At 37.8% G+C, this 27,643-nt stretch overlaps 2 protein-coding genes across 3 annotated transcripts; both read left to right on the top strand.

Moving 5' to 3' along the window:
• Positions 1–1,238: 1,238 nt before the first annotated feature.
• gtf2a2 (general transcription factor IIA, 2) lies at positions 1,239–4,077 on the top strand. The gene is made up of 4 exons (XM_052152276.1): positions 1,239–1,433; positions 2,102–2,206; positions 2,326–2,452; positions 2,571–4,077. Exons 1-4 carry the CDS (start codon positions 1,362–1,364, stop codon positions 2,594–2,596), a joined length of 330 nt encoding a protein of 109 aa, XP_052008236.1. The 5' UTR covers positions 1,239–1,361; the 3' UTR covers positions 2,597–4,077.
• A 1,603-nt stretch (positions 4,078–5,680) lies between these two features.
• trpm1a (transient receptor potential cation channel, subfamily M, member 1a) lies at positions 5,681–27,378 on the top strand. Of its 2 annotated transcripts, none has more exons than XM_052151209.1 (27): positions 5,681–5,781; positions 9,520–9,596; positions 10,250–10,448; positions 10,614–10,827; positions 11,057–11,181; positions 11,313–11,484; positions 11,874–12,048; positions 13,163–13,286; positions 15,503–15,575; positions 16,700–16,800; positions 16,959–17,132; positions 17,302–17,436; positions 17,797–17,847; positions 18,091–18,231; positions 18,403–18,432; positions 19,995–20,287; positions 21,336–21,564; positions 21,659–21,781; positions 21,871–22,005; positions 22,108–22,236; positions 22,332–22,583; positions 22,715–22,889; positions 24,073–24,093; positions 24,207–24,351; positions 24,700–24,902; positions 25,000–25,132; positions 25,294–27,378. In XM_052151209.1, the coding sequence occupies exons 1-27, from the start codon at positions 5,692–5,694 to the stop codon at positions 26,564–26,566; spliced, it is 4,992 nt and encodes a 1,663-aa protein (XP_052007169.1). In that variant the 5' UTR covers positions 5,681–5,691; the 3' UTR covers positions 26,567–27,378. The 2 variants fall into 2 exon arrangements, with proteins under 2 accessions (XP_052007169.1, XP_052007161.1); XM_052151201.1 differs by having other exon boundaries at positions 22,715–22,907.
• Positions 27,379–27,643: the final 265 nt, after the last annotated feature.

The following is a 27,643-nucleotide window of genomic DNA, read 5'->3' as shown; positions in this document are numbered from 1 at the left end:
TACGATGAACAATATGATCTCATTTTGATAGGCTACTAATTATAAATGAATCGTTAAGAACAGTTCACAATTATGGGTGAGGGAGATACTGGCAATATAACATTTGATATGGAAAGATTACCAAGACACACTCAAAAGGTTTAAATCTATTTTGATCTATTATTTAAAACAAGATTTTTTTTTAAAATATTTATTTTCTGTTTTATTTTGTGTTTTGCCATTAAAACCCTCCTTAAACATAAACATAGAATAAACGTTAGCTTGTGATGTTTGACTGTGAATCGAGCAAGCAGGACAGACACTGGTGGCATTAATAATAGCCTAATGATAATGATGATGATGATGATGATGATGAAGAAGAAGACAGCCTACGATCTCCATTGCAGTTGGAAATGAATTAATTGTCAGTGCTAATTAGTCTGCCAACATGGCAGAATTAAACTTTGTAGCAGTAGTGTATTCTAGGCTAGGACATACGCAAGCATACGCCGTTTGCCCAAAATAAGTGACCATGTGGCCGCCAGAACAAACGAGTCTTTTGACGCGGACTTTATCCAATCTAATAACACGATGCCGCTCCTTCATAAAATTCACAGTATGCCCACCTCTTCAGACACTATACTCTGCTTTGTAGTGTTTTTTTAATCTGAGGTTTATGTTTCGTTTAATGTTAACCAAGACATAATTCAGTGCATCTGTTCTGACTGCATTTGCTTGATGAAAAAAAAAAAATCTGTAACAGATCATCTGATTTGGTTAAAATGTGTTGTTCTGTACATTTCAACATCTGTTTTCCTATTGAGGAGGCAGTGTCCCTGTTTTTCATGTTTTATTTTTCTTATACTGTTTATAATAATAGCTATAGGGCCTATCACACATAGCATTATTCAAATATGGTTTGTTTGCATCCAGAAGGCATGATTAAAGTCTCTTTGAGAAATGATTGCTTTTTCTCTTTATTATTTATCTTTATTCACATATGTGAGCTTGAGATAAAAGTAACTAAAAGCAATCTGATTGCATTACTTTCTTATTGATGAAACTGGATTAAGTTACTGAATACATGTATTCTGATTGTGATGAACTCTGGGATATACTCAGCCTGAAAGACCGCGCCGAAGCAGTATTCACTCTAGTGCACTGAGCTTGCACGCGTACTCAAGTGGTCAAGTCTGCAAGTGTCGGAACAGGGACAGGGCCTAAGAGACTTGAATCGGATTGAAGATATGTTTTCCCCTCGCTGCTTTCCGTAGCGCGACTGGTCTAAGTTTGGAAATTGAGGAAGTGAGCAGCTAGCGGGCAAATCACAAAGCACCACCAAACATCCAACAGTTATCAGCTTTCACGCAATAATATACACTATGGCATATCAGCTTTACAGAAATACGACACTCGGAAACAGCCTACAGGAAAGTCTTGATGAACTTATTCAGGTATGGTTATTGAATCAATGTAAAGTTACCTAGCTTGACTGCTAGCCAGCGCAGTTAGTGTGATATATAAATAAATATGATTGGATAAACACAATTGCGGCATTCACAGTTGCAGACATCCACATTTGGAGGTGTATCATACTATCCGATATCGTTAATGCCTATTATGTGTGTTATGTGTTGGTAATGTGTCTGTTTAGTTAAATACTTGAGTGTCGGCTAACGCCAGCTTTTTGTAACTGAGCAGCTCTTTATCACAATAACAATCCGAAATGTTTTTAAAACTCGCGAGTAAACAACCCTAGTGAGGGATTTGTTAATAAGTTTGGTGTTTCATAGCTGTTTACTTAAAATATTTAAGTTGCTCGGCGACATCGAGTGTGTGGAAATACTTTGATTTCAAATGCATACAGTTTTGGACAGGGAGAGACATGCTTATCTGTGTCTATTAACAATAAACGTGCTGTCAAGTTTTGCAGTTTGATGCAACCAATATGGATACATCCATGATTGTTCGATTTATATGAATGCTATTGTAGGTGAGAATAACGCCTTGTTTTTTTACTCTGAAAGTCCTCTTGATACACCATAATGTCAATTAGGTTCTGGTAAATTTTTCTAGGCTCATAATAGTGTGTGAAATAAAACAACAACTACTCCTTCCACAGACTCAACAGATTACTCCACAGTTAGCCCTCCAAGTACTATTACAGTTTGATAAGGCCATCAACACAGGATTAGCCAACCGGGTCCGCAACAGAGTAAATTTTAGGGTAAGTAAAGGGACTGTCATATTTCAGCATTATCATTTTGCCTAAAATCAAACATACAACATTGACTCAAGATCACGATGATGCACTGTGAAAATCACTGTGATTTGTTTTATCCATAGGGATCGCTTAACACTTACAGGTTCTGTGATAATGTTTGGACGTTTGTTTTAAATGATGTTGAGTTTCGGGAGGTGACTGAGCTGGTCAAGGTGGACAAAGTCAAAATTGTAGCATGTGATGGCAAAAGTAAGACAAAGAAAATTTTATTCACTATACTTTGTTGTTGTTGTTGTTGTTGTTGTTGTTGTTGTTGTTGTTGTTGTTGTTGTGATGCATTGCTTTATTAACTGTTTCTTTGTTATAGACACCGGTTCTAATGCAGCTGAGTAAGAATAAGGGGCGAGAGACCGAGAAGTGCATTTCTGGCTGATGGGAAGGATGAAAAGAGTTGAAGACAAGGCACACAGCAGCTGGGACTGTGTATATATTATTTATTACAAGAAACAGTTCTTCAGCCTTCAAACAACAACCTGCTTAGTGAAGGACTGACAAAAGTATGGAGCACACAAGGCCTTGGATGTCACATGGAATTTTTCTTTTTTTATATATATATATAAATATATATAATTTTCATAGAAATGCCGATGCTTTTCAGTTTCTCACAATTTAGCTTATTCTTTAATAAACATGTTTTAAAGGTTGCCAGTTTCTCTTTGAATGATGAATGTCTTAATGAATATTTACATCATCTCATTAGTGATTGAACAGTAAATCAAGACTGTTGTAGAGTGACTTTAATGTAATCAAAATTAAATAATGAGTGTCTCAATTAATAATTAATTTGTGTGCATAACATTTGCAGAAGGTGAACAAGTGCTACATTCTCACCTTAAACCATGCAAAATAAAACAAATATTTATTTGACTATCCCTCTCAATGAGAGAATTGTTTATTGTAGTAGTGAAGAATTAGTTTTCAATATTTGAAAATTGTTGAATAAATTAACCAAGTCAAATGATAATGGCAGAAAATCACTATATAATATTAACGGGATAGTTCAACAAAAATGGAAAATTATCTATTTTTCTCACTTTAATGCCATCCCAGATGTGTATGAATTTCTCAACTCTGTAAGTCAAAGCAATGCAAGTGAATGGGTACCAAATTCTGAAAGTCCAACAAGCACACAAATGCAGCGTAAAAGTAATCCGTTTGACTCCAGTGGTTAAATCCATGTCAAGATGTGATAGGTGTGGGTAAGAAACAGATCAATATTCAAGTCCTTGTTTACTATAAATCTCCACTTTCACTTCCACATTCTTTTGTTACTTTTTTTTATTTTCTCCCCAATTTGGAATTCCCAATGTGTTCTAGATCCTCATGGTGGTGTAGTGACTTGCCTCATTCCAGGTGGCGGAGGACGAATCTCTGTTGCCTCCACGTCTGAGACCGCCAATCCACGCATCTTATCACGTGGCTTATTGAGCGCGGAAACAGCGCATGTGCAGGCTTCGTGCTATTCTTCGCGGCATCCACACACAACCCACCACACGCCCCACCAAGAGCGAGAACCACATTATAGCATCCACAAGAAGGTTACCCCATGTGACTCTAACCTCTCTAGCAACTGGGCCAATTTGGTCGCTTAGGAGACCTGACTGGAGTCGCTTAGCACGCCCTAGATTTGAACTCGCGACTCGGTGATAGTCAGCATCTTTACTTGCTGAGCTACCCAGGACTCCATTCTTTTGTTTTTGGAGATTTGCATTATTTGTGCATATTGCCACCTACTAGGCTGGGAGGAGAATTTCAAGTAAAAAAGTAAATTTCAAGTCAACATTTTTATTTGTATAGTGCTTTTCACAACACACATTGTTTCAAAGTAGCTTTACAGAAAATAATGCATTAACAATAAATGAAATTGTAATATCTATAAAGTCTTAGTCATCATTGTGTAGTTTGATTAAATATGATTGTAAATTGTGTCTAAAAATAAATCATTAAATTATAATTGTATTTAGAACCTCTGAGAGCAAGCTGAAGGTGACTGGCAAGGAACACAAGCCCCCATATGATGTTGGTTAATGGAAAACCCTGGAAGAAATCAGGATCACTGTGGGGGCCAGTTCCCCTCTGGCTAAACAACATGAATATAGTGCCAATATTAGTTAATTATGTTCAGTGCAGGTCATGGTTTAAAATTATTAAACTAAGTAAGTGTTAAGGGTCAGTGTTTAAACAAAGATTTCGTATGAACTGTAAGATTAATGTCTAATGTCTTTGAAGTTCAGCCTGGATTAACTGCAGAGGTTCACATAGATGCATTGTGCTTTGTTAGTTGGCCAATGAAGGCTTTTGTTGGCAAATAATTGAAAGTCTATGTATTCTATTTTAAGAGTGAAGTCCATCATTATACCGAGGTGGTGCAGGCAGAGATCAGTGAGGTGCATCGCAGTTCAACCAGGCGGTCATTTCGGTGATATCCATCCTTAGTCCAAGGTTCAGGCAATGGCCTATGAAGTATCCCATGTCTTATGGTTGGAGTTGGCATCAGTTCATCCACTGAAGTCCATTGTAATAGACTGAGGACTTAAATAAGGACTTAAATCTGTTTCTCACACACACCTAGTTTCTGAAGATATGGATTAAACCACTGGATTCAAATGGATACATTTTACGCTGCCTTTGTGCTTTTTGGTGCTTAAAATTTTTCTTGCATTGTTTGGACCTTCAGAACCCAATATACTTCTAAAAATATTTGTTTGTGATCTTGGATTGCATAAATAATAAGATAATTTAACACTTTAATGAACTATCCCTTTAACAGATGTTCTTGTTGCAATGGTTGAAAAAACAAAATCAACATTTGACATCACCTGAGTCTTGGTAAGTAATTGTGCCACACCGCTTCATCTTTTTCTTGGTATGTAAAACAAGATGACTTTAGGATTTACAGGAACACATCTGTTAAACTATGTCCAATTGACTCTTTAATATATTTAATTCATTCATGTAAAATTTTGGAATGACCACAAGACAGCTTAATGTCCAAGTCATGACCTTACTATGCTGGGTATATTTTTATTTAGCATTAGAGACATTTTTGGTTTAACTTTACCCAAAGTAGATTTACCTTCACTCACCATTGATTAAATCTCCTGCATTAAAGAGCATCACTCATCATCATAGGGCAACTCCATTAAGCCTGATTACACACATACCCACATAGACATACTGTAGCCGGGGAAAGGGGTCTTTGTGTCAGCATCATACTATTTGCATCTCTCTGTGTCTGTATTAATCTCTGGTTGTGGGTTGCTGGAGAGGGACATTAGAGAGGAATTCTGCCACTTGTCAACTCTGTTTAGTTGTTGGGCATTTCTTTGAGTCTGGATGGTGATGGCAGGACTTTAGAAGCTCATTATAAGAGTTAAGGAGTGATCACCTGGGCAGACAGAGGAAGAGAGGAAACCGGCCCCATTGCCATGGAGAACAGGAGCTTCGGGACCAAAAGGATCAAGGAGGGTTCCTTTAAGCGTGCATCCATTAAACGTACCTCCTCTGGCTCTCAGAAGGTAAGAGATCTCATCTAGCTCTGAACCCCCCAACTCCACCCACTGTAACTTATTGGGAACTATTTCTTTTCAGTAAGAATACATTCTTCAACGCATATATTTAATGTTTTTGTTTGAGTAGATAACTGTAGTGACATTGTCATATGTAATGCATTTCGATTTGTTTAAGGATTTGATACATGGTGGGACATTTGAAAGATTCAACTGATTTTTGCAATATAAACCTTAATTGCTTTAAAATAACGCATTATAAAAGTCTATTTTGATCCATGCCAACAATTGCAAATGTGTATATTGTTAACAAAAACAGTCTGTGTTCAATTATCTTTGATATTGACTTTGAATTCGGACAGTTAAATATTTGAGTGTAAATACATTTATGTGGTAAATGTCTTGAACTCTGAGAGCATGCACACACATTCCCACATACGTACATGCAATACAGAACCTGTTTTCAGCATTGTCCTTTAATCTCTGATAATGGCAGTGTAAAGAGTGGTGGCCCAAGTAGCTTAACCCTGTGTTCTCTCTAATTCTCAATCTTATGTGATTAATGCAGAGTTCTGTGGAATGACTCACACGCAAGCGAAAGTGGACAAAAACACACTTAGTAGGCTTACAAAAAACCTGGGATGTAACTTATGCAAAACAGTTCATGAAAATGCATGGTTGCGTCACATATTTCCACACTGTCCTTATTCATATTCATACTCCAAAACAAGGCTATTTACAATTGGCAATTACACCGTTTAAAATAAACCAAAAATATAAAATCTAAAGAAAACTAAAATTGTGCCCTTGAAGCTCTTTGATTTTTCCAGGATGATTTCACATCCAAAGATTTTTCTTTTTATTGTTACACCCTTATGTTATACTAAACATAATATATAACCAAGTTTATGCAGAACTCTCATTTCCCTAAAAAACTATTTTTTAAATAAGTACTAAAAACAAAAGAGAGCTCTTTTTCAGAAGGGCTGTTTGTGTTACTGTGTTGCTCCACCTCTGGGAAATTCTTCATATGTTTTTCTATGACTAAATCCTCTAGGTCTAGGATTGGAGGATTGGAGGATTGGAGGATGGGATGGGATGGGATGGGTTGGGGGGGGGGGGAGCTCTAAAATGTCCAAATCCAAAGATGACAAAAGCTGTCGACAGATGTCTAAACACAAATCTCACATGTTCTTGGGACAGAGCCATATTATGCTTCAGCAATACTGGTCTATGTGAATGAGAGATTGTACTTAACTTGATCTCTCTCACGCTCTCTCTCTCTCTCTCTCTTTGTATATGGCAGGATGATGCTGTCACAATAACATTAGACTGCTTTTAAAATTGCCTCTGACAAAAAATAAAAATACAAAAAATAAATGCAAACCTCTCACTCTTTTCAATATACTGTCTGTATAAGTCAGTGCCGTTTCTGAGCATATGGGGACCCTTAGAGAAATCCTACTTAGAGGCCTTTTTGACTTTAGTAAGGACTTGAGGCATTTCTATCTTTCATATGCTCTCTTTCATCCTTCTCAGTGTATCTTTCAGTCTATAACATTAAGAAGAGGTGTAGAGGGGCAAATGGGAGTGATTAGCATAATGACCACTAAATGAGATTATAGGTTCCCTCCCCTCGACTCAGAGCAGGCATTTGAGTATGGTGTTGTTTCAGTAAATTGGTCATGAGATTCCTGCAGGATTATCTTTAGCAGTGGTCATGGGACTCTCAGAACGAAGTTCTGCACACGTGGTCCAAGGCAGTATAAAGTCCACTGCTGCTTAAATGAAGTCCACGGTCACTTGAAGGTACAGTAATGTGTAAAGAACCGACTGGCTTGGCATTGCATATTTCTTTAACAGACTTCATCTGGGGTAAGTGCCCCTCTAACAAATCAGATTGAGCTCAAGATATGTTAATGAAGGTGTATAGATTAGATATTTATTGGTGGAATGTGGCAGTACTGGGATTTCACTCTCATTGTAGTGATTTGGTTGTATTTAAGTAGAAGGTGCAGCCTGCAAGATCTTCTGCAATATTTCTGAACTGTATGTAACCTGTTTGTCTCCAAGGCTTTGTTCTGTAAAGTGGTTGTTCCAATATAGATGTAATTTCCGGACCACCACGGCAGGATTTATTCCTCTTTTAGAGATTTACTTTGCTCTGATGCCTTTGGCTTGCTGTTGGGGCATTGAAGTTGTCGTCCTCTGCAAAGCATATTTCTAAAAATAACCTTGTGTTACACAAATAACATTAAGCTGATTGCAATTAAAGTCACATACCCTGCTGAAAGGTCTAGTTGTTGCTGGTTATTGCTGGTTTGGTGTTTGACTAGCTGGTGTATGAGCCATGTTGTTCATCAGCCAAAACAAAAACTGGTAAACCAGTATGGTTTTATAAAGAGTGCAGATATGTTTTTTGTCATTTTTAGTTTAATATATATTTTTATGTATCACAAACTTGTGAGAAGTGTTGGGTTGCTTAAAATAATAATCCTCTACAAATTATAATAATGTATCTAAAATGGTAATCAGATTGCTTTACTGTTTACTTTATTGAAAAAGTAATAAATGACTAATTACTTTACTTTTAATTTACTTTCTAAAGCACTTTTCTGCTCAACAAATTCAAAATAATGTCTATATTTCTTTTTCATTATTACACACAAATCATATTTCTTCTTCACACTCGTACCAGGGCCATAATTCATGGATTCAACATAAATAAAATATTAGAAATAAGCCTTATCATAGGGGCCTGGGTAGCTCAGCGAGTACTGATGCTGACTACCACCCCTGGAGTCACAAGTTCAAATCCAGGGCATGCTGAGGGACTCCTGCCAGGTCTCATAAGTAACCAAATTGGCCCGGTTGCTAGGGAGGGTAGAGTCATGGGGTAACCTCCTCGTGCTCACTATAATGTGGTTCTCGCTTTCGGAGGGGCACTTGGTGAGTTGTGTGTGGATGCCACAGAGATGTCTCTATGGTAACGCGCTCAACAAGCCATGTGATAAAATGACAGTCTTTTACGTGGAGGCAACTGAGATTTGTCCTCCACCACCTAGATTGAGGCAAGTCACTACACCACCATGAGGAATTAGACCGCATTGGGAATTGGACATTCCAAATTGGGGAGAAAAATTATTTTGATTGAAAGTTGGCAACTGTAATCTGATTACAAGAATTTAAATGTAATGCATTGCACTACTTTTTGTTTACAGTATTCCAGATTACAGATATAATTACTTAATTATAATTAGACATAATTACTTTGTTCTTGGATTACAAACACTGCTTGTGAGTGTAGTAGTGTGCATATAAAAGGGAGTATGCATGTTTGTTTTTGTGCATTGGTAAAGTCAGAGGGTGAATGGCTCTATTGTGTTAATAATTTCAATATGCCATTATCTAAAGTGATTTCATTAACTCAGAGTGCCGGAGTAACTCCAGGCCACCTGTTGTGAGCACACTCAACACACACAAATACATGTGCACACTCTATTAACATTATGTATACATTATAGCAGTTTTCCTACAGAAAAACTAAACAAAGGAAAGCAATAGATTACAACAAGAAATGTTTATGGCAAATTACTTCCCAATTGAAATGACTGAGTATGAGTATGCTAAACAGAATGAAGACTTAAAGTCTTTTAGGTAAGTTACAATAGTCATGCATTAACTAAGGGTGTAAAACAAAAAAAAAATACTGTATTAAATCATACTGAACTCTTTTTTGTTTTGCAGGCTCAGAAGGTGTGGATTGAAAGGACATTTCTAAAAAGAGAGTGCATTCACATATTCCCCAGCAGAGAGCCCAACAAGTCAGTAATATTTATTATAAGAGTTAATTGCAACATTTTTGAGTGCTTTAACCTGAGGTTACAGTGTTGGGTAAATTACTCAGAATTTGAAATCCACTACAAATGACTAATTAATTCTCAAAACGTAATCAAAATGTCTATATTTCCTCCTAATTCATTGTCGCAGAAATATTAAAAGACGTATTTATGAAGTAATATTTTAAATGTATTGTACATATTCCTTTTGTTCAATAATGTAATTAAAAGTACTTAGTTTAATTGATAGTCTGTAACTGTAACCTGAATTTAAAATGTAAGATGCTACACTACTTTTCTGACAAAAAATGAATTAGATTACAGTAATTAATTACTTTATAATCGGACACACCCAACACTGGTTACAAACGATTCTTAGTTGAGTCTGCAACTTTAAATCTTACTGAAATAACTGTAACTTGATGCAAAATAATGATTAAATCTCACTTGATCATTCAGAACAATCTTGATTACTCTTAAACATGCTAAACTACAGTACATTTCAAGAGGTTATTAGCACATAGTGCAGCACCCCAAAGAAAATGATTTTAGAAATGGTTGATGTGTGTATTAGCATGCACATTGGCTGCCGATTTGTTTATTGGGGTTTTTGTCTTACTGTTTTCTAACTGTTGTAGGTGCAGTTGTGGTCAGCAGGTAAACCAACATGTGGCTATTCTTCCTGGTTCTACCAATAAGAGTGCAGAGGAAGGTCAGGCGGTCCAGATTGAGCCTCTTCAAGAGAAATGGTCTGTTGCTAAGCACACACAAGCCACACCCACTGATGCATACGGCATCATCGAATTCCAGGGTGGAGGTCATGTCAACAAGGCTGTGGTATTTTTCCAATAACTATGTATTTCATTTAATAAAATGTGGGCACGTATAACATAATATTAATAATTTACAGGAATTCTAACCCCTTAATCCATAATGTTGTCCAGAAGATTGGAACCCCAAGCCTTTAAAAGTCATACTATTTTCTTCGTTTTTCTCCATCAGTATATCCGTGTGTCGTATGATACTAAACCTGATAACCTTCTGCATCTGATGGTGAAAGAGTGGCAATTGGAGCTGCCCACGCTACTCATCTCTGTACATGGTGGCCTGCAGAACTTTGACCTGCAACCTAAACTTAAGCAAGTGTTCGGAAAGGGCCTGATAAAAGCAGCGGTCACCACTGGGGCCTGGATCTTCACTGGAGGAGTTAGTACAGGTGATCTTTCAACTACACATGATCTGTTGTTTTACAATACACCAGAAGAGGACGAAAAGGGTAGTCATTGAGGACCTAACTGACATCAATTGAAACTTAAATGGTCATCTGTTCCTTTTTCTGATGCTAAATCATCTGATTTACTGTTGAGCAATGCATTGCGAATAACTCCACCACATGACACAGTATAGATGTGCTTTAATGTATTCCCTCCCATCACATTACACAGGAGTGATTCGTCATGTGGGAGATGCACTGAAAGATCACTCCTCCAAGTCTCGTGGAAAAGTGTGTGCCATTGGAATCGCACCCTGGGGCATTGTGGAAAACAAAGAGGATTTGATTGGACGAGATGTAAGCCCTACATATCTTTTTACAGGAACATGTGTACTCATTTTAATCTACTTATGTGGAAGTTAAAGCAATGGTTCCATTAAGTTTTTTACAGTAGTTTCACCATTCTGTCTGTGTTTATGTATGACCAGGTGACGCGACCATACCAAACCATGTCCAACCCCCTCAGCAAGCTTTCTGTGCTTAACCAGAGCCACTCCCACTTCATTCTGGCTGACAACGGCACTCACGGAAAGTATGGAGCTGAGGTTCGTCTGCGCAGGCAGCTGGAGAAACACATCTCCCTTCAGAAGATCAACACACGTAAGTAACAAATTGTCACAGAACAATAGTCAAAAGTAAACTTTCTTACAGATATTATTAAATAATAGCAATAAATCCATCCATTAAAGGTAGGAATAACACTATAAAATACTGTGTCAGATCTCTGTAAAAATTTGTTTTTATCAGACAAACAATGTCAAAAAACTGTTGGTGTCCATGAATGTTGGACTAGTGATGGAAAGACCTGCCTGTGACCTACTGGGTTTCCCTTTGTCATCCTATGCCTGGAGTTCCTGATGAGGCAGGGTCAGCAAAGGGAGGTCCAGCCGTCAACCCAAACTACTGTCAAAACCACCATATTAATCATGCCCTGTTTCTTTTGTGCATATTTGTAAACAAGTATATATTATGTGTGTGTATTTGTACAGGTCTGGGCCAGGGGGTACCTTTGGTGTGTCTGATTCTTGAAGGGGGTCCAAATGTGATCTCCATTGTGTTGGAGAGTCTGCGAGAGGACCCTCCCGTGCCAGTGGTGGTGTGTGATGGCAGTGGCCGAGCATCAGACATAATTTCATTCGCTCACAAGTATTCTATGGAGGACGGGTGAGGAAAATATTAATAAAAGCGATGATTCAGTGGTTATTCATGAGTCTGAGGTGGAGTCTATGTTATGAAGCATCTGTAGCCTGTGTTTTAAAGGGAAAGTTCACCCTAAAATTTAAAATATAATTTACTCACCCTCATGTTGTTCCAAACCTGTATGATTTTCTTTCCTCCATGGAACATAAAAGGAGATGTTAGGTAGAATGCTAACATTCTGCTAAACTACTCCTTTTGTGTTCCATGGAGGAAAAAGTGTTTGGAACAACATGACGGTGAGTAAATTATGACAAAATTTAAATTTTGGGGTAAACTACTCCTTTAAAGGGATTCTTCTGATGAACACAAACAAATATTAATATATATTATATATTATATATTATATATATATGAGCTCTGAAGGTCCATTCAATGCAAGTGAATGGTGCCCAAAATTTTGAAGGTCCAAAAAGCATATATAGATAGCATAAAAGTAATCCATAAGACTCCAGTGGTAAAATCCATGTCTTCAGAAGCGATATGATAAGTGTAAGAAACGTATCAATATTTAAGTCCTTTTTTTACTATAAATCTCCACTTTCGCTTGCACATCCTCCTTTTGTTTTGGCAATTCACATTCTTTGTGCATATCGTCACCGACTGGGCAGGGATGACAATTTATAGTAAAAAAGGACCCACACCTATCATATCACTTCTGAAGATATGGATTTATCCACTGAAGTCGTGTGGGCTACATTTTATGATGCCAATTAAGTGCTTTTTGGACCTTCAAAGTTCTAGTCACCATTAAATTGCATTGTCAGGATCTACAGAACTGAGATATTCTTCTAAAAACCTTTGTTTGTGTTCAGCAGAAGAAAAAGTCATACACATCTGGGGTCGCATTTTTGGGTGAACTATCAATTTAATGAATGAAGAAAATGTTTGTGAACTGTTATGGACAGTTTGTGCAAATGCTCCTTATTAATTCCTCTTATAAACAACAGAGCAGGACACGAATGCAGTTTTTGCTGAAGTATTGTTGCGGCAATGAAAACACATTGGTGCATACCTTAACATTAATATCCCTTTTAAAATTACCCTTCTCAAAGTTTCTTAAGTCTACTTCACTTGGCAGGTTGGTTAATGACAGTGTTAGAGACCAACTTCTTGTGACCATACAGAAGACATTTAACTATAACCGCAATCAAGCTCAGCAGATCTATCTCATGGTGATGGAGTGCATGAAGAAAAGAGAGCTGGTGAGTAAAAAAATAAAGGTAGATAAAAGAATGTATAAAAGACAACTTTGTGCCAGGTCTTATGCGGTCCTGTAACATATACTATAAAAGTTATATTGATGAGATTGATATTTAGTCCAAATATGGTTGTTGGATTGTTATATTTTGCAGATCTGAAAATAAACATGATCATTCATTCTGCCTCATTTGCTTTTTTCCTGTCATGCATTGTCCTGTGTCATTTCACGTACTCCAGCTCTTAATTTTCCATTCTAATTTCATTCATTGTGTGTTTTTGTCCTACATAAAAATAAAAACTTGTTGTTTGATTTAGTTTAAATCCAGAAACATTAGATTAAACAATGGGGGAAGTTTCCTCAAAATGCAAGTTTGTAAGATTGCTGTGGGATCATGTAAAGAACTAAATAGTTATAGTAAACTTGTCAATCAGATGTCAATATTTAAAATAAATATGTGTGTGCATCTTTCTCAGCTATGAATATTTTAGGTACCCTGTGCAGTTTGTACAATGTGCTCAAATTCCCTAATTATTTCACACTTGAAATGTGAATGCATGCCTTTTTAAACACAATACATGTTTACTGCATCAGTATCCTTGCTCGCTCACTCACTCACTCACTCACTCACTTACTGTATTTTTTCACAGCTCCCTAGTATTCACAATTTTTTTAACTTTCCTTTCAACACACACATAAAGTAAGTTAGAATACACAATACATCTCTGTCCATATCATTCCTATACTAATAAGAAACATTATTAGGAACTGGTACAGGCACAAATTAATACAGTCAAAACAAACAGTCTAGATGCTTTCACATTGCATTTATCAGTTAATATTATCACCACATAAGCCATAAAATCATAATGAGTGTTGTAAGAGATGAGATGTTGTAGTTTTCTGCTTATTCAAAGAGTTGTATATAACTTCATACTATATACATATACTACAGTGGCAAGAAAATAGCTGTGAACCCCTAGGCTAATGACGTCAACAAAAGCTAATTTGAGTCAGGAGTTGGTAAACCTGGCATCCAATTAATGAAACGAGAATGGAGGTGTGGGTTAGAGCTACTTTGACTTATAAAAAGCACTCAAATCTTTGGACTTTGCTATTCACAAGAAGCATCTCCATGCCTTGCAAAAAAGAGATTGCAGAAGACCTACGATCAAGAATTGTGGTTTTGCATAAAGCTGGAAAGGGTTACAAAGTTATTTCGAAGAGCTTAGATATTCATTTGTCCTCAAATTGTCTATAAATGGAGACGATTTAGTACTGTGGCAACTCTCCCTAGAAGAAGCCATCCAGCCAAGTTGACTCAAAGAACACACCGTATAATGCCCTGTTGCAATTATTCCAAAGAACTTAAAACACATGAAGATAACTTCAATTGGAGAAGTTCATTCATTCAAACAACAATGAACACTTTGGCAGTATGGCATGGCTACCAACTAAAAAGGAAGCTCCTCCCACCACCAATCTCCTCCATTTTATAGTCATGGGTTTTGTAGTCCAATTAGCTCTAGCTGGACAAGTCTTGATCTATAGTAAAAAATAATGGAAGAGTCTAGAATGGCAACAAATTTTGACAAATAGTTGCAACATGCCCAATGAGGTTAATAAGAACCCTGGAGTGACAGCTAAAATAATTTGAACTGGTTAACATCTCTGTTCATGAGTCTACTATATAGAAAATATTAAACAAGCTTGGGGTCCATGGCAGGACACCGTGAAGGAAGTAGCTGCTTTCCAAAAAACAACAACATTACTGCACGACTGAAGTTTGCCAAAAACCACCTTGACATTCCTCAACACTACTGGTAGAATGTTGTGGACTGAGGTTGATTTGTTTATGCAGCACTACATATGACATAAAAAGGGCACCGCATACCAACATGAAAACATCATTCTAATGGTTAAGTACGGTGGAATTGCCCAGTCAGAGCCCAAACCTTAACCCAATAGAGATGCTGTGGAATGACATTGAGAGAGCTGTTCACACCAGATATCCTAAGAATATGGCTGAGCTGAAGCAGTTCTGTAAGGATTCTGTCTGTAATTGTGACTTCGATGAAGATGAGAACACATTTTATGACCAATTTGTGCAGAAAACCAGCTAATTCCAAAGGGTTCACATACTTTTTTTTGCCACTGTATGCACAGTATAGTGTATTGTTATATCAATTCAACCAAGTTTTCACCTTTGTGTTGAGACAGATCACAGTGTTCCGCACCGCTTCAGAGGGCCAGCAGGATATTGAGATGGCAATCTTAACTGCTCTGCTGAAAGGTGAAATCACCTGGAATGTTCACATCACAGTCACACAGTAACTTATGTATACCCTGTCTTGTTCCACTGTTGCCCTTTTGTTTACCATTTTTGTGGTCGTGAACACTGGCAGAAACTCGGAAACGACCTCTGTGGTTGTGAACACTGGCAGAGACTCGGAAACGACCTCTGTGGTCGTGAACACAACCACAGAGGTCGTTTCCGAGTTTCTGCCAGTGTTCACGACCACAAAGGAACACCCACGATGGGGAAACAAACATAAAACTAGAAAACACAGGAACTAGAAACACAGACTTGTGAGGACCATCCAACCACAATCAAACAACGACTGACAGAGACTAAACAAACAGACAGGGTTTAAATACAAGAATCTGGGACAAAGGGGCCAATGAACAAACAGAACACAAACTAGATGACAAGGTGATTAACAGAAACCAAAGGCAAATTAACAAGGGCAGGTGAAAACAATGAACAGTGAACACGAGGGAAAACAAGACTGTGGAGCTACAAAAGGGACAAAAGTGAAAACTAAGGAGTACAAAAGTGACAAAAATGGTAAACAAAAGGGCAACAGTGGAACAAGACAGGGTATCACGTAACAGTAACACTCAGTCCTTAACCCTCTGATGCAGTGAACAGATCTTATTTTTAACAATTCAGAATGTAACGGTATATCCAAACCACCATAAATTATTACCATTGGCCTATATCCATTCTACATGACTGTCCTCTTTATTTGTCATTGTGTTACTTATGACAACATAAATGTAACAAGGCAACGAAATGGTAAAACTTCATTTGTAACAGACAGATGTGTAACTCATCATAACCCAAAATACATCATTTTGGGGGGAAATAACAAGTTTAGAAGTTAATGACAACATTAACAAATATATCCTTTGTGATACATTGTAATTATTTTATGCATGAGAAGATTAATATTGTCCTGAACACTGTACTCTCTAATTTCCCTGAAAACTAAAACTGAAATTAGTTTATTTTCCTAATAAAATCTCTGTAATATTTTATTCTTTAAATATTTGATATATTAATGTTGCTTCTCTTAATTATCTTTTTACAATTATTTTGGTATTAATGTGTATATTTTATTTGGGGTCTCTCAGGCACAAATGCCTCAGCACCAGACCAGCTGAGTTTGGCTTTGGCCTGGAACCGTGTGGATATTGCTCGCAGTCAGATCTTCGTCCATGGGCAACACTGGCCTGTAAGTGATGTCATGCAAATTAGACTTAGGCCACATAGGCCACAAAGCTCACAGATCGTATATACAGGCTGAGTGTTCTTAAAGGGTAGAGTGAAAATGAATTGAAGTGATTTAATTCAAGTTTGCATTTCCACATATTCATCTATCTCTGCTCTTAGCCTGCTGGGTCCCTGTCCACTGCATCCACAAGTCAACAGGATAAACCAAAGAGCCCAACCACCACCCGTGCCAGCAAGGGTAAACCTGCCAGGGGGAAAAAGGGAAAAGGAGCAAAAGCCAAGCACGAGCCTCCTGAGGAGACAGACCCCAGAAAATTGGAACTGCTTAACTGGGTAAGACATCCTCTTTGGCTCAGTGAACATGTGTTTACTCAATGTGTCTGAATTCAGGAACATGTATTAAAGTTATTCTGTTTGTGTATGTCTGTGTATATCACACTGTATGTCTGTTCTTGGTTGTTGGATTACATTTTGTGCCTGTGTTTGCTAATGTGTCAAATAGGTTAATTCTCTGGAGCAAGCCATGATGGATGCACTCGTGCTTGACAGAGTGGATTTTGTGAAGCTCCTCATTGAAAATGGTGTCAACATTCACCATTTCCTCACAATCCCACGGCTAGAAGAGCTTTATAACACAGTCAGTGTCAGTGATCAAACATAAATTGATGGAATAGAATATTACAGAATCTAATAGCCATTCTGTTTAACTGTGCTAGCCGTTTCCAGAATTGCATGTATGTTTTAATGATCCCAGGGTTGATGAATATGATCCACATGTCCAGTTATTAAAGCTTTCACTGTTGTTCCCACCACTCTTTCTATTCAATATGGGTTTGAAAATTGTATTTGTGTTCCGCATCCGCATTATCACATTATGTTTTAGTAATCTGTTGTTAAGGAGAAAGCACTTAGCCTGCATTCATCTGTGTGTTTGAAGCTCAATAGTCTTTAATTTGAACTTTGAACATGGTTTCATGAATGTCTTTTTGTCATTTAGAGGTTAGGGCCAACCAATACTCTCCATTTTGTGGTCAGAGATGTGAAAAAGGTAAACATTCATTATTAATCATTTGAATTATCTTAACTTCAGAGCATGCTACAGCTGAAATATATATTTCTTACAGTTCTGTTGATCTTTAAATGGTCAAGAATAAGATCTTAATCTTCTTTTTATAATAGTTATTATACTTTCACAAAAAAAGGGTCCTCTTAGAGTGATGTTACAGAACTGCAACAATACAAGGACAATGGTTATTTTATGGTGTTATTTTATGGCCATTACTGTTTCCAGGGTAACCTACCGCCAGATTACCAGATCACCCTGATAGATATTGGACTGGTTCTGGAGTACCTCATGGGAGGGGCATATCGTTGTAACTATACTAGGAAAAGTTTCCGTACACTCTATAATAACCTCTATGGACTGAAAAGAGTGAGTTATTATGACCCACCCCCTTTACTCTATTTTCTGCAAATACTCAACCAATCTTGCCCACAAACACAATTCCTATAACAGCTTAATAATAATAATGTAAATTATATTTATTGTTTCTTAAAAGTTTCTTTAAAATGCCTGACTCCTTTCTTCTCTGTTCTTTTGTAGCCTAAAGCTCTGAAACTTCTTGGTATGGAGGTAAGAAAAATCACTATAAACATTTATAGGTGCTACAAGCTATTTTTGACAAATGTGAGCAACAAAAAAGCCAGGGGGAGCAGTCTGTGCTTAAAGTTAAAGTTTGTAATTTCTATGACACTAGTGCCACCAAATCCTTTTTTGCATAAAGACAATTTCAAAAATAAACTGTCTGCAATCAGCTTTCCTAAAAACTCCCCCCAAATGCTGCTCATTGAACAAACAGCTAGTTCTGTCCGGACAGCCCCAATCTCACAACATTGTATTAAAAGGATAGTTCACCCAAAAATGAAAATTCTCGTAATTTACTCACCCTCATGCCATACAAGATGTGAATGCCTTTCTTTCTTCTGTTGAACACAAACAAATATTTCAAGAATAATATCTCAGCTCTGTAGGTTCATACAATGCAAGTGAATGGTGACCATTGATACTGATGGACTACGATCGTGAAATGGAATGCATAGACTATCAGTTGCCAACAAAAGCCTTCATCAGCCAATTTACAAGGACAAATGCATCTATGTGAACTTCTGCAGTTAATCCAGGCTGGACTTCAAAGACATTAGTCATTAATCTTACAGTTCATACAAAATCGATGTTTAAACACTGACCCTTAACACCTTGACTTTAACTATACATAAGTAATATTGACATTATATTCATGATGTTAGCCAGAGGGGAACTGGCCCCCACAGTGAGTCTGGTTTCTCCCAAGGTTATTTTTCTCCATTAATCAACATCTTATGAAGTTTTGTGTTCCTTGCCACAGTCGCCTACAGCTTGCTCACTGGGGTTATTAATACAATTATGATTTAATTATTTATTTTTAAAGACAATAAGCAATCGTATTTTATCTAATTACACAATGATGTTTCATCGACATTATAGAAATTACAGTTTTATCATCTGTTAATGCCTGATCTTCTGTAAAGCTGCTTTGAAATTATGTTGTTAAAGGCGCTATACAAATAAAATTGACTTGACATGGTCAAGTGACTGGTCAGAACTTTGAATCCCCTATCAGAGGGTTGTCCCCCCCTAAAATATCATTAAAATATGTGTATTGTAAATAATATAATGATATATTTTTAAAATAATTGTTTAAGAAATAAAATAATACAAATGCAAACGGGGCAACAACAAAAAAAACCTTGGTGTCCCCTTCAAAAATTGCTCTTGAGAATTGTTATGTTTATTGTCCCCCCCAACATTTTGATGACATTTTCGCCCCTACTTTGCTATGTGTAAGCATACTTGGCAATAAAGCTGATTCTGATTCTGATAAAAGTAATCCATACGACTCCAATGAACAGACCAAAATAGAACTTGTTTTTCATTGTCCCTTTAATGTTGCTGTTTTGGGTGATCAGGCATTATATTTAAAGTGCCACAGAGAGACAGTGTTTACAGTTTGCAAGAACTGGCTTACTTATAATTGTCTCAGCATATTATGTGGGGGTAGGAGAATGTATTTTAACATCAAAAAAGTTACACACTTCAGTTTATATGTATACAAACAATCTTACCAACTCCCTTTCCTATTGACTGTTTGTGGGCAGGACGATGACCCAAGGCCTAAAGGTAAAAAGAAGATGAAGAAGAAGAAGGAGGAAGAAATCGATATCGACGTTGATGATCCAGAGGTCAGTCGATTTCAGTACCCCTTTCATGAGCTGATGGTGTGGGCTGTTCTTATGAAGCGTCAGAAGATGGCGCTGTTTCTCTGGCAGAGGGGAGAGGAGGCCATGGCCAAAGCTCTGGTCGCCTGTAAACTCTACAAAGCCATGGCTCATGAGTCCTCACGGAGTGAACTAGTGGACGACATCTCTCAGGACCTGGACAATAATTCAAAGTGAGCAATTTTTATTATTATTATTATTATTATTATAAAGAAAAAGTTCAAGAATCTTCACTGCTACCATTTTGAGAATGGCAATCTAAACATAGTAGAGGAGAGTAGGGTTGGTTTGGTTCACTTTTCATTCTATGTTGAATATCTCTGGTGGAATAAAAATGTTGATAACCCAACTTGCTGCTAATGAAAGCTTAAGTTCTTGGGTAAAGCACGACAAAACCAGTGTCACAAAATATTTCTTAAAATGTGTTTTTCATGACTAGCCTAAACATTTGTTTTCATTTGGGCCAGCCAACCCTGTTTCTCGTACTGTGCTTGATATAGCATTTTCATAAAATTTCATAATATAGTTCATCCAAAAATAATCTCATCATTTACTCACCCTCATACCTTCCCAGATGGGAATGACTTTCTTTCTTCTGCTGAACACAAACAAAGATTTTTAGAAGAATATCTCAGTTCTGTTGATCCATACAATGCAAGTGAATGGGTGCCAACATTTTGACCCTCCAAAAAGCACATAAAGGCAGCAAAAAAGTAATCCATATGACTCCAGTGGTTAAATCCATATCTTTGTATGCATGAAGAATGTGAATCACCAAAAACTCTAGAAGAATGTGAACGATAAAGCAGAAATCGACTGAGCAGGGAGGAGAGTAAAATATTGATGTGTTTCTCATCCACACCTATCATATCACTTCTGAAGATATTGATTTAACCACTGGACTCTTATGGATTACTTTTATACGGACATATGTGATTTTTGGAGCTTCAGAATATTGACACCCATTCACTTGTATTGTACCTACAGAACTTAGATAATCTCCTAAAAATCTACATTGGTGTTCTGCTGAAGAAAAAAAGTCATACGCATCTGGGATTGCATAAGGGTGATTAAATGAGAGAATTTTTAGTTTTGTGCAAACTATTCCTTTAAGCTCAAAATAATTTTTTAGCTATTTTTCTTGCTGTCACTTACAATGTCACATCTCAAATACAACCCCCCCTCTCACTGTCTTTCTCTTTCTCTCTCTCTCTGTCACAGGGAATTTGGTCAGTTAGCATATGAGCTGCTAGATCAGTCTTACAAGCATGATGAACAGGTGGCGATGAAGCTGTTGACTTATGAATTGAAGAACTGGAGCAACTCTACCTGTCTGAAACTGGCTGTGGCTGCCAAACACAGAGACTTCATAGCCCACACCTGTAGTCAGATGCTACTCACCGACATGTGGATGGGCTGCCTTCGAGTGGGGAAAAGCAATGGACTCAAGGTCTGAAATTTTGCATAAATACACACTACATCTATGAGCCAGTAGGCATTGAGTTAGAATATAATGTAACCAAGTTTTTGTCATTTGTCTCCAGGTGATCATTGGAATCATCTGTCCTCCAGCCATCCTTCTCCTAGACTTCCGGACTAGAGATGATCTTTCGTACCAAAACAAAGAAGAGATTAAAGACAAGGAGGATGATAACAAATCCAGCAAGGTACAAATATTTTATTTGACCTTCAGATGGTTGTTACTTTTTTGTGGGTCTTTAGGGGGTGAAAGACTAGGGTTGTTATTTATTTTTAGGATGGCACTGTGAGCATGGATGCAGTATCTAAGAAGGGTGACGAAGAAGATGGTAAAAAGCAGAAACGAGTGCCAATTGGAAAAAAGATTTACTATTTCTATAACGCTCCATTTACCAAGTTCTGGTTCAATACGGTATGTTATAATTGAATAAAAAAAAAAAAAACAATGTACCACACACTTTTAACATTCAGATACTGTAGAAATGCAGAAAGAAAATTGTATTTGTCTTCTCAGACTGCCTACCTGGTTTACCTCATGCTGTACAATTACATCATTCTGGTGAAAATGGAGAGATGGCCATGCTTACAGGAGTGGATTGTCATCTCCTACATCATCACTCTTGGACTGGAGAAAGTTAGACAGGTGACGTACAGAAGTGCATTTTCCAGTTGGTCAGTTAGAGTTACTATATTTGGGAATGTTGTGTTTATGCATCTAGCACATGTGTTTGTGTGTAGATCCTGATGTCGGAGCCAGGAAAGCTGAAACAGAAGATAAATGTATGGCTTGAAGAGTACTGGAATATCACTGACCTGGCAGCCATCACCACATTCCTTATGGGACTGTTACTGCGCTTACAGAATGAGCCTTATATGGGCTACGGACGGGTCATCTACTGCGTAGACATCATCTTCTGGTACATTCGTGTCCTTGACATATTTGGCGTTAACAAGTACTTGGGACCATATGTCATGATGATTGGTAAAATGGTGAGAACTATAATAAATGTACTAAATGTATTTGTTTTTATGTGATCCTAACAATAAGGGGTTTTTAATGTGTGTGTGTGTGTGTGTGTGTGTGTGTGTGTGTGTGTGTGCGTGCGTGTGTGTGTGTGCAGATGATAGACATGCTGTACTTTGTGGTAATCATGCTGGTGGTTCTTATGAGTTTCGGCGTGGCACGTCAGGCCATACTGCATCCAGATGAAGAGCCGACATGGCGCCTGGCAAGAAATATCTTCTACATGCCCTACTGGATGATCTATGGAGAAGTGTTTGCTGACTCGATAGACCGTAAGACTAGAATTCATAGTAAGATTCTGTTTCCTGATTCATGTGTGGATGATCCATCTCATCTTCATTTCACCGTCTTTGTGTCTGTGAACACTGGAAAAAAGGTCATGATTTGTGTCTCATCTCCTTTATTTGTCACCATTTACACTGCAGTGGCATTTTCCCTCCACTGAATCATTTGTGATGGGCTGAATGTGTGACAATGCTGGTCTTTATACCTCCCCTGCATGAGCTTACAGTAGGTTTGCTGCTGTCTTTCCCAACAATAACAAAAAATGCAGCACTGATGTTGGTTTCTTTGCTTCTTATTACAGGGATAGTTCACCCAAAATGTTTTACTCTATCATCATTTACTCACACTCTTGCAGTTTCAAACATGTTTATGACTTTCTTTTTTCTGCAGAACAGAAAAGAAGATATTAGGCAGAAAGACAGCCTTAGTCTCATGAGAATTCATCACAATTCTCTGAGGTGGCAAATTCGTACCAATTCGTACAACTTCATTCGTATGAAAACATAGAACTATCAACCAAACACATACACTACAAGGACATGAGGGAAGCGTCTCTCATTGGTGGGTGTATATCTCATACAATTTCTTACAAATGAACTTGTATGAATTAGTACGAATTCTCCATCTCATAGTATTGAGATGAATTCTCATGAGATTGGTTTGGAGAAAAGATGCAATGAAAGTAAATAACATACTGCCTTACATCTAAATTTGTGTTCTACAGAAGAAAGGCATATGAGTTTGGAACAACATGGCTGAGTGAATGATGAGATTCATTTTTGGGGGTAAACTATCCCTTTAATGCTTAAAGTGAACATAGATAAATACAAGATGGTAGTTGTACACAAATATGTGATAGTACTATGAAAGTAATTGAATGTTTAATAATTGTGCAAATGTAAACATTTATATTTCAAGAGCATTCATATTTCTTTTCACTCTTGAAAGATGTTTACTGAAATATTTAACTTAATTTAACACAATTTTCTTTTCTTTTTTTACAATATTTCCTATAAGATTTAAATTTATTTTAAGATGTATTTAACTTTTATTGATAATGCACAGATGAGATGACTGGCTGATTTAAAATGATAAAAATGTGTACAGTATGTTCTCCACAATGTTTTATCTGTGCTTTCTCTCCTTTGTTTAATGCACTTTTTGCATCAGTCTATGCAATGGAGATTAATCGTAAGTCTAAAAATGTTTCACTATACACACAATTATACTTAATTATACAACACTTTACTATCACATAGTAAGAAATGTATCATAACAGAATCAAAAACTGCCATTTATTTCAGCACCTTGTGGTGAGAACTTGTATGATGAAGATGGGAAAAAGCTTCCTCCGTGTATACCCGGGGCCTGGCTCACACCTGCCATTATGGCTTGCTATCTATTGGTAGCCAACATCCTACTGGTCAACCTGCTCATAGCTGTGTTCAAGTAAGTCAAAGACTAAACAAAACTACAACAGGAACCCTGTTATGTAAAACAATCATTTGTACTATAGCATTGTTGTAGCACTCTTTATTATGTTGTCATAAACCCATTAAAGGAAAACAAATAATTATTTGCCATGAATTACTCACCCTCATATTGTTCCAAACTCATAAGAAATTCTTATATGGAACACATGGTATACTTGAATGAATATCATGAAGGACGTGATATTCATTTAACATGAAGGAATATGAAGGAAAGGAAATTATGACAGATTTGTAATTTTTAGGTGAACGATTCCTGTATTAGCATTATGAAACTGACAGAACTCGACTGATATTTCCTTTATAGTAACACATTCTTCGAAGTGAAGTCCATTTCCAACCAAGTGTGGAAGTTCCAACGTTACCAACTTATCATGACTTTCCATGATCGGCCAGTCCTGCCTCCTCCACTCATCATCTTCAGCCACATATACATTGTGCTGAAGCGTCTGTGCTGCCGCTGCAGGAAGAAACAGGAAGGAGAGCTGGACGAGAGAGACCGCGGGCTTAGTTATTACTCCTATTACTGCTTATATCAATGTTATATCAACCATATAACAGCTTATTTTCATTTTTACTGGCTATCTCTTCATTCTGTTTCTTCCAGAGTTGACTCTGAGTCCAGATGAACTGAAGAGTCTGTATGAGTTTGAAGAACAGTGTGTGGAAGAGTACTTCAGAGAGAAGGAGGACGAGACACAGTCTTCCAATGATGAGAGAATCCGTATCACTTCACAGAGGTACTGTATGAAAAACAAACATGGCAAAGGTCTTTTTTTTCTATTTTCTGTAAAGTTGCTTTGGAACTATATGTTTTGTAAAAAGAACTATACAAGTAAACTAAATTGTCATTTAAATTGTCAAAAATGGTAGCAACTATGTGGAATACTTGCTGTCATAGGGTGGAGAACATGTCTATGCGTCTAGAAGAAGTAAACGAACGGGAGCACTCCATGAAAGCCTCTCTGCAGACAGTAGACCTACGCTTGGCTCAGCTAGAGGAGTTCTCTGGTCGAATGATGCATGCACTAGAACGTCTGGTTGGCATTGATCATTGTGAGCTGGTCCGCACTCGATCCGGGAGCTCATTGGGATGCGAACAATCTGGCCTGCTTCGTCGCGGTAGCATTAACAGTGCTGATGGCTACAGTTTGTACCGCTGGCACCTGGATGCAGAGGACCGTGGACCAGCTGAGGAGGCGTCAGGAGACAGGAAGGGTCAGACAGCTTCAGAGAGACATGGCAGTATCTGCAGCAGTGAGCTCCTTCTGAATCCTCAGCAGGTTTCTTCCTACGGTCCCACGCTGGATGTGGTCCCCCTTCAGCAGCGGATGCGTTCTAGCTCCAGTGTGGACATTTTCATCTCTCCCTGTGAGTCGCAGAGTGGGGACCAGAACTCTCAAACCCCAAAACTCTTCACCACTCAGCCTCCCAAAGACCCACAGGCTCTGCTGGATGGCGCAATGGAGCCATCTGGGATGGTTGTAGAGAGGGTGAGGTTGGACACAGCAGTCTCGCATCCTCTGGAGAGAGCGCAGTCACTGAGGCAGTGCCCAACGGAAATGAAGAGTGACTCACTTTCTTATGAGAATAGATCCCAGAGCAGTACTGTATATGACTCTGTGACACAGCCAAGGTTGGGCAGTCAGAGAACAACGTGGGCTTCAGAGCCCCATGGCCTACAGGATCAAGCAAGTAGATCTCCAACCATAGGTCGCTGGCCCCCACGCTTTGATTACAAAGTTCATCCCTCCCCATTAACACCCAAGATATCTTCAGAGACTAGACCAAGTCAGGCAGAGGACAGAGATAAAGAAGGGGCCTCTAAAGAGAGCACGAGGACAAAAACAGAAATACAAATTAAGAACAGTGATGAGAAGAAAGACGGTATTGATACAGAGGCAAATAGCGGGAGGGAGAGCACCAAATCAGAGGAAAGAGAAGAGAAGAGAGAGGAGTTGAAAGACTCAGATCACTTGTATGTAGCAGAGGACAGGATATACCCTGCTCTCAGATCTAAGAGTCTGAATACTAACCCACGAAAGGTGAAGGCCATAGGGGACGTCCTGGATAAGCCTCGAGCAGCCAGTAGTGTAAAAGACCTGGCTGGGGCCTTGGAAGTCAACTCCAATGACTACAGACCCTCCAGAGAGAGGACAGGCACACAGACTTGAGACGTCATGATGGATTTTTGTCTGCCACAGCAAGATAATCGTAGCAGTTGTAGCATAATACATCAGAAATAAAGGAGAACACTAAAGTATCTTTACACCATAGGGCTTTTCTTATTTTATTTTCCACTATGGAATACACTTCTAGCTAACGGTACTTAAGTACAGCTCGTTCACTTATGTCTAACAAATATTTATACATACACTCACTGAGCACTTTATTAGGAACACATGTACACCTTCTTATTCATGCAATTATTTAATCAGTCAATTGTGTGGCAGCAGTGCAATGCATAAAATCATGCAGATAATGAACTTGAGTTAATGTTCATATCAACCATCAGAAGGCAGAAAATTGTTGATTATTGGTGTCAGATGGGCTTGTTTGAGTATTTCTCTAACTTCATATCTGCTGAGATTTTCACACACAACAGTCTCTAGTTTAATCAAAATGGTGCCAAAAACCAAAAATCATCCAGTGAGTGGCAGTTCTGTGAATGGAAACGCCTTGTTGATGAAAGAGGTCAACAGAGAATGGCCAGACTTGTTAAAACTGACAGAAAGGCTACAGTAACTAAGATAACCCCAATGTACAATTGTAGTGAGCAGAATAGTATCTCAGAATGCACAACATGTCAAACCATAAAGAGGATGGGCTACAACAGCAGCAGACCACATCAAGCCATAGTGCTCAGTGAGTGTATATAATTAGGAAAGGAGGCTTTTGTTATTTTAATCATGACATCTGTTAATGAAAAAGGGAGATAATTGTCTACATCTATGTTGTAAACTATACATTTTTCAAAATAAAGGGAAAGGCATAATTTCAGTGATCTGATGTCATTCAATGGCATTCCCTAGCTCTGGCTGCATGAATTGTAGACCCTGTTTACAGCTGGTCATAAGACGTGTTTCAGATGATCCAATCGCAAATGGTAAGTGCTAAATATAGTTGTAAATGGGGTGCAAAATGTTTTATGATTGGATCACAAAAAACACATACAGAGGTAATCAAAACCACATCGCATTTTACGTTTAAAACTGCATTCTGATCCATCCCAGATGCCAGCGAAGCACCAC

The sequence above is a fragment of the Xyrauchen texanus genome, chromosome 2 (genome assembly GCF_025860055.1).
Source record: "Xyrauchen texanus isolate HMW12.3.18 chromosome 2, RBS_HiC_50CHRs, whole genome shotgun sequence".
Lineage (NCBI taxonomy): Eukaryota > Metazoa > Chordata > Actinopteri > Cypriniformes > Catostomidae > Xyrauchen > Xyrauchen texanus.
Note: the sequence above shows the minus strand (reverse complement) of the source record. Positions and strands in the feature narration are given on the sequence as shown.